Below are 16,026 nucleotides of genomic sequence, written 5' to 3' on the forward strand. Positions count from 1 at the left end.
TCTGATATTTTTTTATTAGGGCATCCATGGAAAGTCACATAGTATTAATACCATGTGACACTTCCATATGATTCTCTATTACTACATTTAATCTTTGGGGCATAGATGCAACTTTTTGGAATAACTCGTGCCTTGCGCGGCAATCTTCCCATACGATGAGAACATGTTGCGCCAATGCCTCGCGTCTATGTGGAAATTGAGGTTTCCATATTTTCTGAGTAGGTTGTTTCTCTCGTTTTCCATAATGTTACACGTCCAGATTCATCCATCGAAAATACCTTCTCATTCGAGAAAACGGTATTTGTCCATTCATGTTTCTGTGCCAAATGCTGCAAGGCAAAAGCCGTTGTTCTTTGTGGCGTTCGGTTAATTGTTTATATTGAGCCGATTTATATCGATTGTGTCTCTGTTCTCGCCATCTACGCCGCACGGTTTGCGCTATCGCATATTAGGAGCCTGCGGCGCAGATAGTGGGAACAGAGATACGATCGATATAAACCGGCTCAATATAAACAATTAACCGAACGCCACAAAGAACAACGGATGGCTTTTGCCTTGCAGCATTTGGCACAGAAGCATGAATGGACAAATACCGTTTTCTCGAATGAGAAGGTATTTTCGATGAATGAATCTGGGCGTGTAACATTATGGAAAACGAGAGGAACAACCTACTCAGAAAATATGGAAACCTCAATTTCCACATAGACGCGAGGCATTGACGCAACATGTTCTCATCGTGTGGGAAGATTTCCGCGCAAGGCACGAGTTATTCCAAAAAGTTGCATCTATGCCCCAAAGATTAAATGTAGAAATAGAGAATCATATGGAAGTGTCACACGGTATTAATACTATGTGACCTTCCATGAATGCTCTGGTAAAAAAATATCAGAATTTTTCACATTATTAATCAGAATTTCTATAAAAATTTTCAGATTTTTTTTAGAATACTCAGAAATTTTCAGTTTTTTTATACGAATTAAACATCTCAGACGAAATAAGAATAAAATATTTTTCGCTAATATATCCTTGCAGAAATCTGAATAAATATGAGAAAATCTGTGCAATTTGTCAGAAATTTTCATATATACGGATATTGAAATATTCTAAAAATCTTCAATTATTTCTGAAAGTATCAGAGAAATATCATATACTTTTTCAGAATTTTTTACAAGTCTCAATTCTTGTAAAATATCTGAAAAAATATGAAAAGTTTTTTCACCAAGATGATGTATGAATAAATGAATAATATGTTTGACATTAAATGATTGTAACGTGAACAACTCTCGTCAATGAATGAACGATTGAAGGAATGAAAATCTTGAATGAACATGGCACAAGGCAAAAGTCATCCGAAATATCTTTGGGCCTGCCGATTCCGTGACCTTCTCGCCTAGCTGCCCATCAAGTTCGGTGGCACTTTCGATAATAACAACGCCCGGGTTGGTGCCGGTTTTCAAGCTGCTCACAAACTCCTCTCCAGCACCCGAGGACGTATCGCCGTTTTCCAAACATGCCTGCCTAATGTCGGTCCAGAGGCCCTGCAGTCGAGAGAAGATCCCAGTACTAGAGTGAACAAAGACGTGCGCATCTTAATCCCACAACGAATTTCTACAAGAGATTCGCTCTGGATTGCAGCGGACAACAGATTGCGATTGATCTGTTCTTACTGAACAGTCAATAGTAATCAGCGATCTGGCAATTTTATGTAAGTAAATCTATCTTCTCAACTTAATATAATTATAATACAATGATTATTTTATACTAAAACTGAATTTGCAATTAATTTTTATAATTGTAATTTTTAATTTTTTAGAAAGATTACTTCATCGTTATTTGACGAGAAGAATTGGCTTTGAAGCGGTGATGTGGCTTCGTGGTCTCAGCATCCACGTCTTCCACGGCAGCTTCTTTGATCGACTGATGTCCTCTGCTTGCCGAACTACCAGACGCCGGTTAATTTTACTGTTATATTAATTATGTATTAATATTATGTATTAAAATTAATATGTTATTAATTTTAATGTTATTAATTACGTAATTAAGTATGTAATTAAAATTAATAATTAATATAACATATAACACAATATATTAATATAATTATTATAAATAATTAATATAATTATTATAATAATTAATAAAATTATTATAAATAATTATATTAATAGGTTATATTACATTAATTTTTAATGTTACACACGTCTTGAAAATAAAAATTAATTTATAAAATAAAATTGTCTATTTAGCTTATTCTTTTATACTAACCCCGATATTACAGTATCCAGTTGATATCTTAAGATTTTCCGCGCCGCACAAGATACATTTCGTGAACCTCCACCTTGTATAGTTCACTTTGACAGCTATCATACCGTTCACTACGTGTATACAGAGATGGTGGATCGCGATCTCAAAATTTCTGCGCGTTCCAAAAATCATCAAAAAAAAAGTGTTGCAATCTTTCCGTGAACGACTGTACATATAATAAGTATTAGTATGGTTAATATTTTCTAATAGGTTAGTATTATAGTAAGGTCGCTCGCGCTAAGGTCTATTGCGCTAAGCTGCTTTCTTATCTCCCATGTAGCGTAGTACAGTTCCCCGAAACGCGCTCGCGTTGCTACAGTTTGATTCACGAGTAGCAGAGCGAGATCGTTAGTTTTATTTTCTACGTGCATTATTGCATTACGCATGGCATATTCGTCTTCGATGGTTAAGGTTCCGAATAATATCTTGCTAAGTTGTCCAACAAATTCCAGGGGAGCTCGTTTTGTTTGGGATTCTCCTATGAGTTCACGTATATGATCTTGATACTGCTTTATCTTATTTAATTTGGCAATTAATGAAGTCAATCGTGGTCGTATTTCACAATGTGAATTGTGATCACCACATTGTTGTAATATTGAGTCCATTTGCCGTTCAAGCTTGGCCGTTGCACCTTTAATATCGCGCAAGTCGATGTAGATTATCATCTTCCAAGAATTCTCGGACGTACGCATCTCTCCAACGGCCTCGAAAAATATTCCAGGATTATCTTTTAAACCAGTAATTGTGTATTCTTTTTCCTTCATCCCTGATCTGCAATCCGAGCAGGTTTAGTTCGGTCTACATGTACGATTTTAATTTTATTTGGTGGAATTAATATTTTAATATTATTATTTTCTAGGATTTCCACAATTTCATACGGCCCTGTATATTCGTCATCGAACTTGTTTTTTTTAGGTTTTAATAAAAGTAGGTAAGCTAGGCCGGTTCTGGACCACATACCGAGAACGAGGGGGGTGAGGGGCGGGAAGGAACCGCGGGCGGGGGGGACCGCGGGCGGGGGGGACCGCGGGGGAGGGGGGAACCGCGTGTTTCGGCGCCGCGGGGGGAGGGGGAGGGGGGAACCGCGTGTTTCGGCGTCGCGGGGGAGGGGGAGGGGGGAACCGCGTTTTTCAGGCGTCGCGGGGGAGGGGGAGGGGGGAACCGCGTTTTCCGGCGCCGCGGGGTGAGGGGGTCTGCGTTTTCCGGCGCCGCGGGGCGAGGGGGGTCCACGTTTTCCGGCGCCGCGGGGTGAGGGGGTCCGCGTTTTCCGGCGCCGCGGGGCGACCGCGTTTCCGCCGCGCCGCGGGGCGAGGGGGGATCCGCGTTTTCGCCGCGCCGCGGAGCGTTCGCGTTTTCGGGCGCCGCGGGGCGAGGGGACCCGCGTTCGCGTTTCGCCGCGCGCCGCGGAGTCCGCGTGACGTCACACGGCACGCTCGCGTTATCTCCCTATCGTAGATGTTTCTCCTCCGTCCCCCCGTTTGCGCGAGTCTTCTCGTTCGCGCGGTCTCTTTCTCTCGCGCGCGGTCCCTCTCGCTCCCGGCCCCCGTTTGCGCGACGAGTGCGGCACGCGCATTCACCGCGAGACACGTATGTTCATGAAAACGATATCGCACCATTAACTTTCAATGGTTTAATCTGTATAACTGCTATTGAACAGCTATTAAACAGCTAAAAACAGCTAAAAACAGCTATCAAATAGCTATCAAACAGCTATCAAACAGCTATTGAACCGCCATGAAACAGCTAAAAACAGCTACCAAACAGCTCTTGAACCGCTACGAAACAGCTAAAAACAGCTAAAAACAGCTAAAAACAGCTATCAAACAGCTATCGAACAGCTATCAAACAGCTATTGAACCGCCATGAAACAGCTAAAAACAGCTAAAAACAGCTCTTGAACCGCTATGAAACAGCTAAAAACAGCTAAAAACAGCTATCAAACAGCCATGAAACAGCTAAAAACAGCTATCAAACAGCTCTTGAACAGCTATCAAACAGCTCTTGAACAGCTATCAAACAACTAAAACAGCTATCAAACAGCTATTGAACCGCTATGAAACAGCTAAAAACAGCTATCAAACAGCTCTTGAACAGCTATCAAACAACTAAAACAGCTATTGAACCGCTATGAAACAGCTAAAAACAGCTATCAAACAGCTCTTGAACAGCTATCAAACAACTAAAACAGCTATTGAACCGCTATCAAACTTCTTTTAAACAACTAAAAACAGCTTTTAAACAGCTATCAAACAACTAAACAACTAAAACAGCGATCTGTATAACTGCGATCTGTATAACTGCTATTGAACCGCTATCAAACCTCTTTTAAACGGGAGCGGTGCACTTGGACACCGTTCAAATGGACACGGCACTAAAGGACACAGAGATATTGGACACGACACTTTGCGCACGGTTCAATCGGACACGGTGCTTTTGGACACAGGAATTATTGGCCAAATGTCTTTTGCACACAGAAAGTAAATTATTAAAAAATTCGCTCTGTTCAGTTGCGCACGGAAATATGCGCACCAGTCTTTTGCACACGAAAAGATGCCCACCGTTCGTTTGCACACGAAAAGATGCGCACTGTTCGTTTGCACACTGAAAGATGCGCACCGTTCGTTTGTACACGGAAAGATGCGCACCGTTCGTTTGCACACGGAAAGATGCGCACCGCTCATTTGTACACGAAAATATGCCCACCGTGCATTTGGACACGCAAAATTTGCGCACCGTTCATTTGCACACGGAAAAGATGCACACGAGAAGAAACGCACCGTGCATTTGCACACCGAAAGAAGGACACCGTGCATTTGCACACGGAAAAGATGCACACGAAAAAAAGCGCACCGTGCATTTGCACACCGAAAGAAGGACACTGTGCATTTGCGCACGAATGTCGCGAAAGAGATAAGTTGTATAAAATATTGAATAATTTTATTTCTTGGAGTTATTCAACGTCAGGAAGTTTTCGCAGGCTTAGCGGTAAACGCGCGATGAGCAGACGGCCTGACGACGTGTAATCTTGGGAGATCGAAATTATGGTGAGGTTTTGTTCTCCTTGTGCGTTTGACAGGTGTGTAACGCGTGGTGTCAAACGCGAGAAATCTACGAGAGGAATGCAAGGCGAGGAAAAAGCAAGGTGAATAGAATCTAATAATAATAAAATAATCGTATTTTTCATTAATTCATAATAGCTTTTATTTCTCTCTCTTCAGGTTCACTACGTCGGGTACTCTGGCGGTCGGAAGAGTGACGGCGACGAAGCGAGAGGAGACGATGTGTGGGACATCGCGGTGACCGGAAGGTCCGGTGACTGGCTCCGTGATCGTCGTGTGACGCGAAGAGTCAGGAACAGCGGTCCTGAAGGAGAGGAGACTGGCGGGGTAAGTGAAGAGACTTATTATCAAAGAATAAATTTAATCCGCAATAATATTGAAAATGGAACAGATAATCCGTTGATTTATTAATCTGTCTATTGAAAGAGCTAACAGTGCTGTCATTAACTATCTTTAGTAATTTGTTTATCTATTTATTGACGAATCGTGCAACTATTAATTCACTTTTGTTTTAGAGCGAGGACTGGCAGAGAGCGATGAGCGTTTCAGGTGAATATCTACGTCCGAACAATGCACTGAGAGAGATGTGCAGCGACCTGGTTCACTCCTGATGTCCTGAGCATCCTGAGGGAGGCGTCCCGGAAAGTGAAAGTCTCATACGTCCTGAGAGAGGCCCGCAAGGAATAAGATGGTACAGGCACCCTTGATCGGAAGGATAGTCAAGAGAATAATTTGTTGTACAATCAGATAAGTGTCTTTTAAATCTATTTCCTGAATCACATTAACTGATTATGCTACTAATTATATGAAGAACAGAGTAAAGGCTTGTAAAAACTTTCTGTTTCAGAATGGAGTAACTGCTGGGATATATGCGCCTGAGGGGCTGGGATACAAGGATAATGGATACTATGCATCGTGGGATAGAATAAATACACCATAAAATTTAAGGTAATCACTTTGCTTTAATTGCAATAACTGTAGCGAAGTATTAATGGTTTCTATTTTTGAGTCCCTTTTTATAATAACTTGTAATTCACGCGGTTTAAAATAAAGAAAAGTATAGAAGAATTTAATATGATAAAAGTCGAAACGAGATATTTGCAAGAAAGTCGTTAAGTCAAAAGTTCGTAAATAATAGTGATCACTAATACCGAGGAAAGTAAGCAAAATAATCGAATAATTCTCTTATTTTTATTTCAGATAGAGAGGAGGAGGATATCTTTAGAGCAAGCAGAGAACTTTAAAAGCTACAAGAATATCGTTCTGGATAATCCGATGGAGCAGGACTCTGTAAGGACACGCGTGGTGCTAACGGGTTGCAAGTAGTAAACAGGAATTTAGGAGCGTTTTTGTTTGCGTATGAAAAAGCGTCGAGTAGTTTCCATTAAATTGTAGAACCGTGTTATGATCTCTATTTATTGCGACTTATTTGTAGAACGTAGTATGTTATGCGAAAATAATGATTATTTATAAGTAACAACGTTAATTTGCAATATTAATTGTAACTGTATTAAATGTTATTCTATTTAATTGATCGTTATTATTTGTATTTCAGCGAGTAGATTGTAATTATTATATAGTTGTAAAATTACTTTATAAATAATTCAATATAGAGATAAAGAATATATTCATATGTGTAACCAATATATACATGTTATTTTTAATATTTCCTTCTGAATTTCCGTAATAGTTGTTCCTTTATAAAAAGTTCAATTTCGAATTGCTGTGAATTATATAATAGTAATGTAATTATTATAAAACTGTTTGATTTATTAAATAGTTATTTAACATAGAAATTTGCTATTGAAATTTTATTAGATAATTGATTGACACTGATATCATCTATTTGTGTTTAGAGATTATTCTAGCTTGTTCAGCAGGATAGGAAACTAAATGTTTGTAATACTGTACGTAAAATATTTTAATATTTATACCAACATTAGAAAAACTACATTTGTATCAACACTAGACTCTAAATGAAAATGTAAATAAAATCACAGCGCTTAGTATCATACTTAACAATATTACGAAAGAACTGAAGTACCTTTGGCGCGTCATACATTTGTAGAAATAAAATATCTGTATTTAAAATAAATAATATTGTAACTCTTACAACTGCAGTTTCTACGTGTTTAGAGACAGAGAACAGAACAGGGTTATCAAATGTTTGTAATACTGTACGTTGAATCAATATTTTATAATATTTATATCAACCCTAGAATCTAAATAAAAATGTAAATAAAGTCACAGCACTTAGTACTACACTTAAAATTTCACGAAAAAACTTAAATATCTTTGGCACGACATTCATTTGTGCAAATTAAATATCGATGTCTCAAATGAGTGATATTGTAACCGTAATAATGACATATTGCTGCATTTTAACTTATCTATGTCATACGTGTATAAACTTATTTTAAAGTCTATTAAAGATTTCATTTTGTAGTTTTGATTAGAATAAATGAATTAAAAACGGAAAAGACTAAAAATAAATGAAATTGCGCACATTTTATCTTTGTCTCTAATAGTAAACGTTAGTAATTAAGTAATCAATAAGGAATATTTGTTTCGAATTAAGTAATTGTTAAAGAGATTATTTTACTTAATGTCCATTTCTACAACTTCCTAGAGCTAGACGAAGATAAAAACTATTTTAAACCGAGATCAAAATAAGTCTGTATTTATCGAAGTATGGCTAGAAATGGACATTAGACGGCGATCTATTTTTCCATAAAGACCTTTTTCAATTATGCATTAATTAATTAATAATTATGCATTAATAATTCTTATACAGCTGCTATATCTTGTATTGCAAATTGGACATCGAGAACTTTCTAAACGTTCAATACACTGATGACAACAAGCGTGATGACCACAGGGTATGAAAGCATGTGTGCGTTCGTTAGCAAGACACACCGTACAAGTGTCTGTAGAAGATACTTCTTCTGAAGTATTTTGATTATCCTCGAGATTCCAATTCACAGTGTGGTATGGAAGGTCTTCTTCTGTAGAGGCACTATTGTCGAGTAAAGATGAATAATCATCTTCGGGTACTTCGTATATCCATTCGTCATCTGTAGGAAAATAAAGAAAGTTCACAGTATTGTACATACCAATATTTATATATCAAAATTAATTCGAATATATATTAGAACAGTATATTTGAACTGCTTAGTACTTTCTGTTCCGTTAAAATTATCTTCTGTAATAACGTTTATCTCAGATTGCTCATGCGTTGTCTGTACACTAGAACTGTTTCCATCATTATCTAGAAACAAATAGATTTTGCATTTTGAATATTTAATGTACAATAATATAATTTTTTGTAGGTAGATATATGCAAGTATTAAAAATAAAATCAAGAATAAAAGATGTAAAAAAACTGAAATACTTGTAAAACACGAAAAATCACTTTTATTACCTAAACTTGTTTCAAGTACAATGGTTTCCTCTTCTCCGACTGCATCTGTTTCCTCCTCTTGACTAGATGTATTAGCAATATTTGTTTCAAGTTGCTCATGCGTTATTGTCTCTATACGGGAAGAACTCTCTCTATTGCTATCTGAAAACAAATAATTTTCACAGATTTTAAATATCCATATGTAATAAAATAATTTATTGAAGGTAGATATATGTAAATATTAGGATATTATCTCTTAACATTAAATTCAAAATAAAAATTTATATACACACATTTATACTAGAGATTGCCTTCTATCAGCTAGTATCATATTTTTTAAAGATTTTTCCTAAATTTTAAGAAAATAATGTACTTCTAAGACACAAGAAATAAGCTTTGAGAAATTGAAAACCAATGTATCCAGATTACGTTCATGAAAATAATACAGATAAAAATATAATACTTTTAAAAAATTACAAGAATGTTGAACTTATCCATTATCATAATAATAATTACTATTGTTTAAAATGTCATTTATAAAAAAAATTATTGAAATAAAACTTTCAAATTTTAAAATCTCGATATATGCTAACATACGAATATGTTAACATATGAACAAGAAACAAACATGTACAAATACGTATCAATTTATAAGCTCATTTACTAAACAGATTATATTGGTGACTTTTTTCTATGAATTTCTTTTTCTATAAAAACAGTTGAAAAAACTAAGATATTTGAAAATTATTTAAAAAATCATTCTTATTACCTGCACTTGTTTCATGTATATTGTTTATCTCTCTTCGATTAGGTACATTTCTATGTCTGCGTCTGCGTCTTATATTTTGTCCCCCTGAAACAAAAAATTAATAATAAACATATAATTTTCTAAGGCAAATGTATACTATTATTATGTATTTAAATTTTCTTATCCTCTTGCTATTTATTTCTTAATTGTTTTAACTATTATTAATTTTTATATACATATAAAACAATTTTAAAAATATAGCATAGCTTGTTTTATTACATTTAGTAAAAGGAAAAAAAAATCTTAATAAACTTGTTTAAAAATGTTCTTAAATAAAAGAAAAATTAATAAAGTTAGTAAAATTAGTAATATTTACATGTATGGAAGGTTTCTTCTGTATTATCCGAAAATAACTCCACGTCTACAACATGCTCATCATTTATATTGATATCTGCAAAAAAATATATTTTTTTACATATATTTTTATTCTTGAAATAAGTGTCATAACAACAAATTAATAAGTTAATATGGTAAAAAAATAATTTAATTTTGTTTAAAGTATTATAATGTAATATACACAGGGTAAATGTTGTACTCTTGACATCGGTCGAGATACTTCTTACATTGATTATGAGGGAGTAGAAGCGATTATGTTAACAAAAATGTCCTATACCGTTTTGTGAAATTTGCAATAATAATCAAAGATATTGATGAAATTGTATGAATGCGAACGCGGTCTTTACGGAACACCCTGTGTATATATGTTTTATATATATATATATAAAATGTATATTGTGTGTTTATGTGTGAATATATATATGTATATGTATTCACACATACACGCATTCACGCGCACACGCACATCTAATAGGTATGTTTGTAATACATTTACCTTCTAATAATGTCATTTGTTCCATTTGAAACATATTGTTTCTGGTAAACATTAATAAAAATTCCTTCAGTGACAACCTAAAGAAAATTAATTTTTAACAATATAATTATTATGTTACGTCTATTATTATGTTTACTCGATTTAATACGCAAAAAAATACGAAATAATAAAATAATACCTTCCACTAACTAGGTCCTCTTGCGCATTTATAATTTTAGAATCGAGTTCCCTATTTGCTCTTGTACGAGGTCGTCGAGGTCTAATACCATTCTTTAAGCGACGTAAATCTAATTCTTGGTCAGTAATCAAATGTGATAATTTATCTGGAAAAAGATTTTTAAATTGGAGCCTTATTTATACTTATAATGTAACATCACATATGTGACGCAAATTTTGTAAAAAAATACTATAGGTCGTCATACATTTGTGATAAATTACGTAAATTGTCTATTTCTTACAAGGAATGCATGCATATAATCACGTATGTATAAAAATATGTTATGTACTTAATAGAAAATATTTTGCCATTATATTGATACAAACATTACCTAAAAATGTCCATACATTTGTATTCCTTGTTCCTATTTTTTGTACTGCGATATTATGGAAACTTTCCACTATGTTGTTAGTACGTACAGGACAACGGTAGGTACTAATTTTTGATGCCATGTTGGACCAGGTAAGTCTCAGATATGACATAAATTGTAAAATATGTGGATATTCATTTGACAATAAGTCAGCTTCAGTTTGTATGATGGATAAAGCTTCTTGAAACTTTTCTGGTGGTAACAAAGGCAATGTCATAGTCATTGACAGTACAGTTTTTGTAGCACTTGAGAGGTGTAGTTTTCGCCATTTACGCAGAACAGCCTAAAAAAGAAGGAAAGAGATGTAATTTAATTTAATGCAATTTTTTATATTTTTTATAACATTAATCAATCAAAAGACATAATGTCTTATCACGTATGACATATATTTGTAGTAAAAGACTCCGAAATAAAAGAAATGGTAATTACGTTAAAATAATAAAATATAAAATAATATTTGCGATATATTTAGCATATTTGTAAACATTTTTGTATTTTTTCTTTTACTCTTGAGCAGTCAATATCAATTTTAGTTAAAGACGTAACATAACATAATATACGAAATTCAATTTTTACGTATATACAAAAAGCAGGGCCAATTGGTTGTAATATCAACAAATACTTTCGTAACTTATATTTAATCACAATTCGTGCATAATACTCATATTACTCTTTGAAAAAAGTACAAAAATTCAGCATAAATGAAGCAAGTAACTTATAAATTTTTAGTGACATATTGTCGAAGTCCAATTTCTGCGATATAATGGCAAAATATAACAATATTAATAAAAATATGATTATATATACCTGATTGAAGTAAAACCAACATCCAGTTAATTTAGCTGTAGTAAAATTTTTATTTAATGATTTCACTGCAGCCATTTCGAAATCACTCATAATAAATTTTATATTTTGTTTAAGTTGTGGCACAAGTTCTATAATTTTGTCCCATAAAGCATCATATAAAGTTGTTGTACGTACATCACTCATTACGAATAATGTTGCAATGCCCTGAAAATACAAGTTATAAATAATGTTTAAAATTTAAAGGAACATCTTAAAATTATAATATATACTTACTGTATCCATGTATCGTATATGTACAGTGTAAAGCTGTGCAATATGAGGCTTGCAGGGGAGAACCTTAAGAATAATAAATAAAATTAGATTTAAAATTGTACAATATTATCTGTTACAATATTTTGTTGTACTATTACGATTTTTTTAAACATAAAAAAATTAATTTAATTTCTTAATTTCGAGAACAGATATTTGTACTTACAGAAAATGTTCCATCTACGTAAATTTCAGTAGTAGAAGCTAATGCATCTAGTAAATAATTGGTTGATAAAATTATTGCAGTTTTTCCATTCGACGTAGTTATATTTTCTTTATAAATATTTTCAATTATGTCAGAGTTTTTTAGAATATCATATAATGATGCCAATGTATCAGGTACACGTGGTTGGCTCTTTGTACGTTCACGTCGCATGTTACATCTCATAGACGTAAAACTTAAATATTCTGCTGCATCTGGATTGCTAGAAACAAAAAATATATTAAATATAATGCAATATAAATTTTAATAACAGTGACACAAATATACAAAATAATTGACCTTTTATAAAGTTTAAATAAATTTCAGTCCAATATGTCAAACATTAATTAAGTATAATAAAAGTAAAACAAACTTTTTATTAAATTTTTATAGAACTCTAAGTAGTAAGTTTTATATAGTTTATAAAAAAGACAAACGCTATATTAATTACTTAAAATTCTACAAGTTATTAATAAAGACTGATTTAAAGAATAATTGTAAGTATTTCAGCAATTATATTTTAGTAATTTTAAAAGCATTAATTATAATATTGATAGATAATTGAAATTTATAAATAAAAAATATTTTCTTCAAGTTTTTTTTATAACAATATTATACATGAAATTTGTTACTTTTTATAAATAAAAAATTTATGACAATTATTTTAAAAAATTGTCATTATATTAAAAAATTCCTTATTAAAAATGCGATTATTTTTATAATATAAATGATCTATTAGTATAAAATTAATAAAGTTACACAAATTTTGCAAGATATTGAAGAAAAAGTATATGACAAATAAATTAGTAGGTCTGTGTTTACATATAACTTTATTTTATTAATAAGCCTGATTGCAACCTGGACATAAAAAATATTTTATAACATATTAAAAATTATTTGGATTCTATATTTTATGTTATATAGAACTTTAGGACGAAGGCGGTAAAGAAATAAAGTATAAAAATATACGTATAAATTAGAAAAATATAAAACACAAAAACTAGATTTTTATGAAATACATTATAATAAGAGTAAAATTAATAGAAATTATGGTGTTGTTATGTACATTAAAGAAGGAATTGAAAAAATAACGCAGGTAATAGAAATTGATAGATTTAAAATAATGCTGTTATAATGATTGAGGAAAATCAAAATATAGAGATTTCTGTATTATATAGATTATACGATTTTTCCAAGACTAAATTTATAATGAACTTAAACATTCTTAAGTAAAAATATAAATATCAATAACCATCTAGTCATAGGAGATTATAATATAGATCTGTTAGAATTAAACAGCTTAGATCAAGAACTATTAAACAATTTCTTAGAAAAGGGTTATATACCATGCTTTCAAAATGTTACACAACCTCTAGATAATCCAGCAGAAGGTAAAGGATCTTGCATTGATAATGTATTCATAAAAACAAACACTTTAAATTATAAATCTTACACAATAACAAACAAGTTTACAGATCACTATCCATTATTTGTCAGCATAGATAAAATAGATATGAAACAAAAAATAAACAACTCATATTGTGGTATTAACTATAATAAATTGATAAATATAACCAGTAAATTAAACTGGAACAACATATTAATGCAGGATCCTAATATGGCGATATAATTAATAATAAATGAAATTAAAGATTGTATAAATGAAGCCAAATATGATAAGGAAAAGTACAAAAAGAAAAAAAACAAAATAGTTGTACCTTCTACAAACTGAATCAAATATATCTTTTAATCCAGTATGAGTTTTGGAAGAACGTTCTAACATTTCTTGTTTCATTTCAATCTGTTCCTTCATAAATGGTGATCTTGGATGATTATGTTCAGTTACAACGTTTACAGTATTATCCTGAAGGATGGCCCAGCCTCGACATTTTGTTATCCGTCGTGTATTGCATCGGAAGACATTTTCGTAACGTTTATCCCAATAGTACACGTAATCATCATATACATAAATACTTGTCCCTTTCTTTCTTCCAGGAAAAACTTGCATCTATAATGAAATAAATGTGAAATGGTTATGCAATATGTGCCAGGTAATTATATTTTTAATCACAAAATATATGTAGAGATTCCATCTTTAATTCCTAATAATATTTCTAAATGAAATAAAATGTCAGACTTTGTCTACGAACTTATTAATATTGACAACTCATTACAATTATTAGTGAAGACTAAATTATCAAAAATAATGCACAATGTAAAAAATAATCAAATTTATTTAACTGTAACATAATTTTTTTTTTAATTAAACAGAATTGAAATTGCTGTAAACCAAAGCAGTTTCGAATTAAGTAAGTACATAATCATATTACATTCAATTGTATGCAAGTTAATTCAGCCATATTGAAAGCAGCCGATGAAAAACATGCCGATAAAATATTCAATTATACCATCTTTAATTAACATTTAGTTAATAAGAATATTTTATATAATACATTTGAATATACTATGATATTTAATATATACTTAATGCAAACAATGTCTTAAAGAAAACATTTAAAATTTATGAATACGTACATTTTTAAGTTTTCTGATTGAATAAATTAACACATAAATATAACATTTTTCTGTTATTCTAGCGTTACTTACGATGATAATAAAACACAAAAATCAAACAAATAAATATTTGATGAAAAATAATACCATTATTTATATAGTCTTTTATATATGTTCTCTTTAATTAATTTATTAAAATAAATTAAATTTTTCTTATCGTCGGTTACTTACGTCGAGATGTAGGCAGTCGAGGAATGCGTCCAATGTATAGAAAAATATGTTGCTACTAATTGTCGCAACGTCTTTCAGTATATTTCTCTCTAAATATATAGCTACTTGAACTTACAGCACGAGCATTACAACAAAGGCGTTATTACAACAAAGGCATTATTACAACAAAGGCACTATTAAAACAAGCATTTAGGCGATTAACGACACGAGCAGAGGTTAAAGTTTTAGATCACGATGAATAGGAAGCAATCTTAAAAGATTCCTTTCATGTATGTTATCTCTGATTATATAGATACATGAAAATACAGCACGTAATTACGAGAAAAGCTCTCTAAGACAAGCAGATTTACGACAAAAGGCTGTATAACAAATTGCAATCACAACACGTTATATGAACGACACGATGTATTCCGAAAAAAGCGCGGAAAGCGTGCATGAACATGAACTACATTTATTCATGTGATATACCGCCTCGGCACACTAGCGTGAGGGTGCCTTCACATGGGGCGTAATTTGCGTAAGCGTAATTTGCGCCGTCCAATCACAACATCTTAAGGCCATTCTACAATTGCGTAAGCATGGCTGTAAACGTAAGGTTGTAAAAAAATGACCAATCGTAGTTGATTATTCTTTGATCGCAAGAATATTCGACTATTAGCATTTTCGCCTGAGCGAGGTTTACCCAACTCAGGTTATATTCGGCCAATCACAGTTATTCTTCTTTTATAACTGGCCAATCACGGTTATTCCATTCTTTAGAAGAATAACTGTGATTGGCCAAAAATAACCTGAGTTGGGTTAACCCTGCTTCAGTCGAAAACGCTATATGATTGATCATTTTCTTAAGCCTTATATTTACAACTACATTTACGCAATTGTAAAATGGCCTTTATTTGAATATCAGCGGACAGATAATGTGATTAATCGGCGCAAGTTACGTTGTGCAGGAGTCATCACCGCTGTAATATTCAACGAC

The 16,026-nt window shown here is 32.6% G+C and overlaps 1 protein-coding gene and 1 long non-coding RNA gene across 4 annotated transcripts; one reads left to right on the top strand and one right to left on the bottom strand.

Annotated features, from left to right (window-relative positions):
- Positions 1–3,564: 3,564 nt before the first annotated feature.
- LOC139813306 (uncharacterized) lies at positions 3,565–6,945 on the top strand. 2 transcript variants are annotated; one of them, XR_011732128.1, is made up of 4 exons: positions 3,565–5,443; positions 5,520–5,687; positions 5,876–6,308; positions 6,561–6,945. It is a non-coding gene; the product is annotated as an uncharacterized lncRNA (long non-coding RNA). The 2 variants fall into 2 exon arrangements; XR_011732127.1 differs by having other exon boundaries at positions 3,569–5,687; positions 6,561–6,939.
- A 91-nt stretch (positions 6,946–7,036) lies between these two features.
- LOC139813304 (uncharacterized) lies at positions 7,037–15,494 on the bottom strand. Of its 2 annotated transcripts, none has more exons than XM_071778694.1 (13): positions 15,051–15,494; positions 14,024–14,313; positions 12,270–12,528; positions 12,068–12,130; positions 11,795–11,998; positions 10,949–11,270; positions 10,579–10,723; positions 10,401–10,477; positions 9,885–9,959; positions 9,530–9,613; positions 8,782–8,922; positions 8,539–8,628; positions 7,037–8,434 (listed from the first exon to the last, which is right to left on the bottom strand). In XM_071778694.1, exons 2-13 carry the CDS (start codon positions 14,311–14,313, stop codon positions 8,130–8,132), a joined length of 2,055 nt encoding a protein of 684 aa, XP_071634795.1. In that variant the 5' UTR covers positions 15,051–15,494; the 3' UTR covers positions 7,037–8,129. The 2 variants fall into 2 exon arrangements, with proteins under 2 accessions (XP_071634795.1, XP_071634796.1); XM_071778695.1 differs by having other exon boundaries at positions 8,206–8,434; positions 8,543–8,628.
- Between the last annotated feature and the right edge of the window lie 532 nt (positions 15,495–16,026).

Source organism: Temnothorax longispinosus, chromosome 5, assembly GCF_030848805.1.
Source record: "Temnothorax longispinosus isolate EJ_2023e chromosome 5, Tlon_JGU_v1, whole genome shotgun sequence".
Classification (NCBI taxonomy): Eukaryota; Metazoa; Arthropoda; class Insecta; order Hymenoptera; family Formicidae; genus Temnothorax; species Temnothorax longispinosus.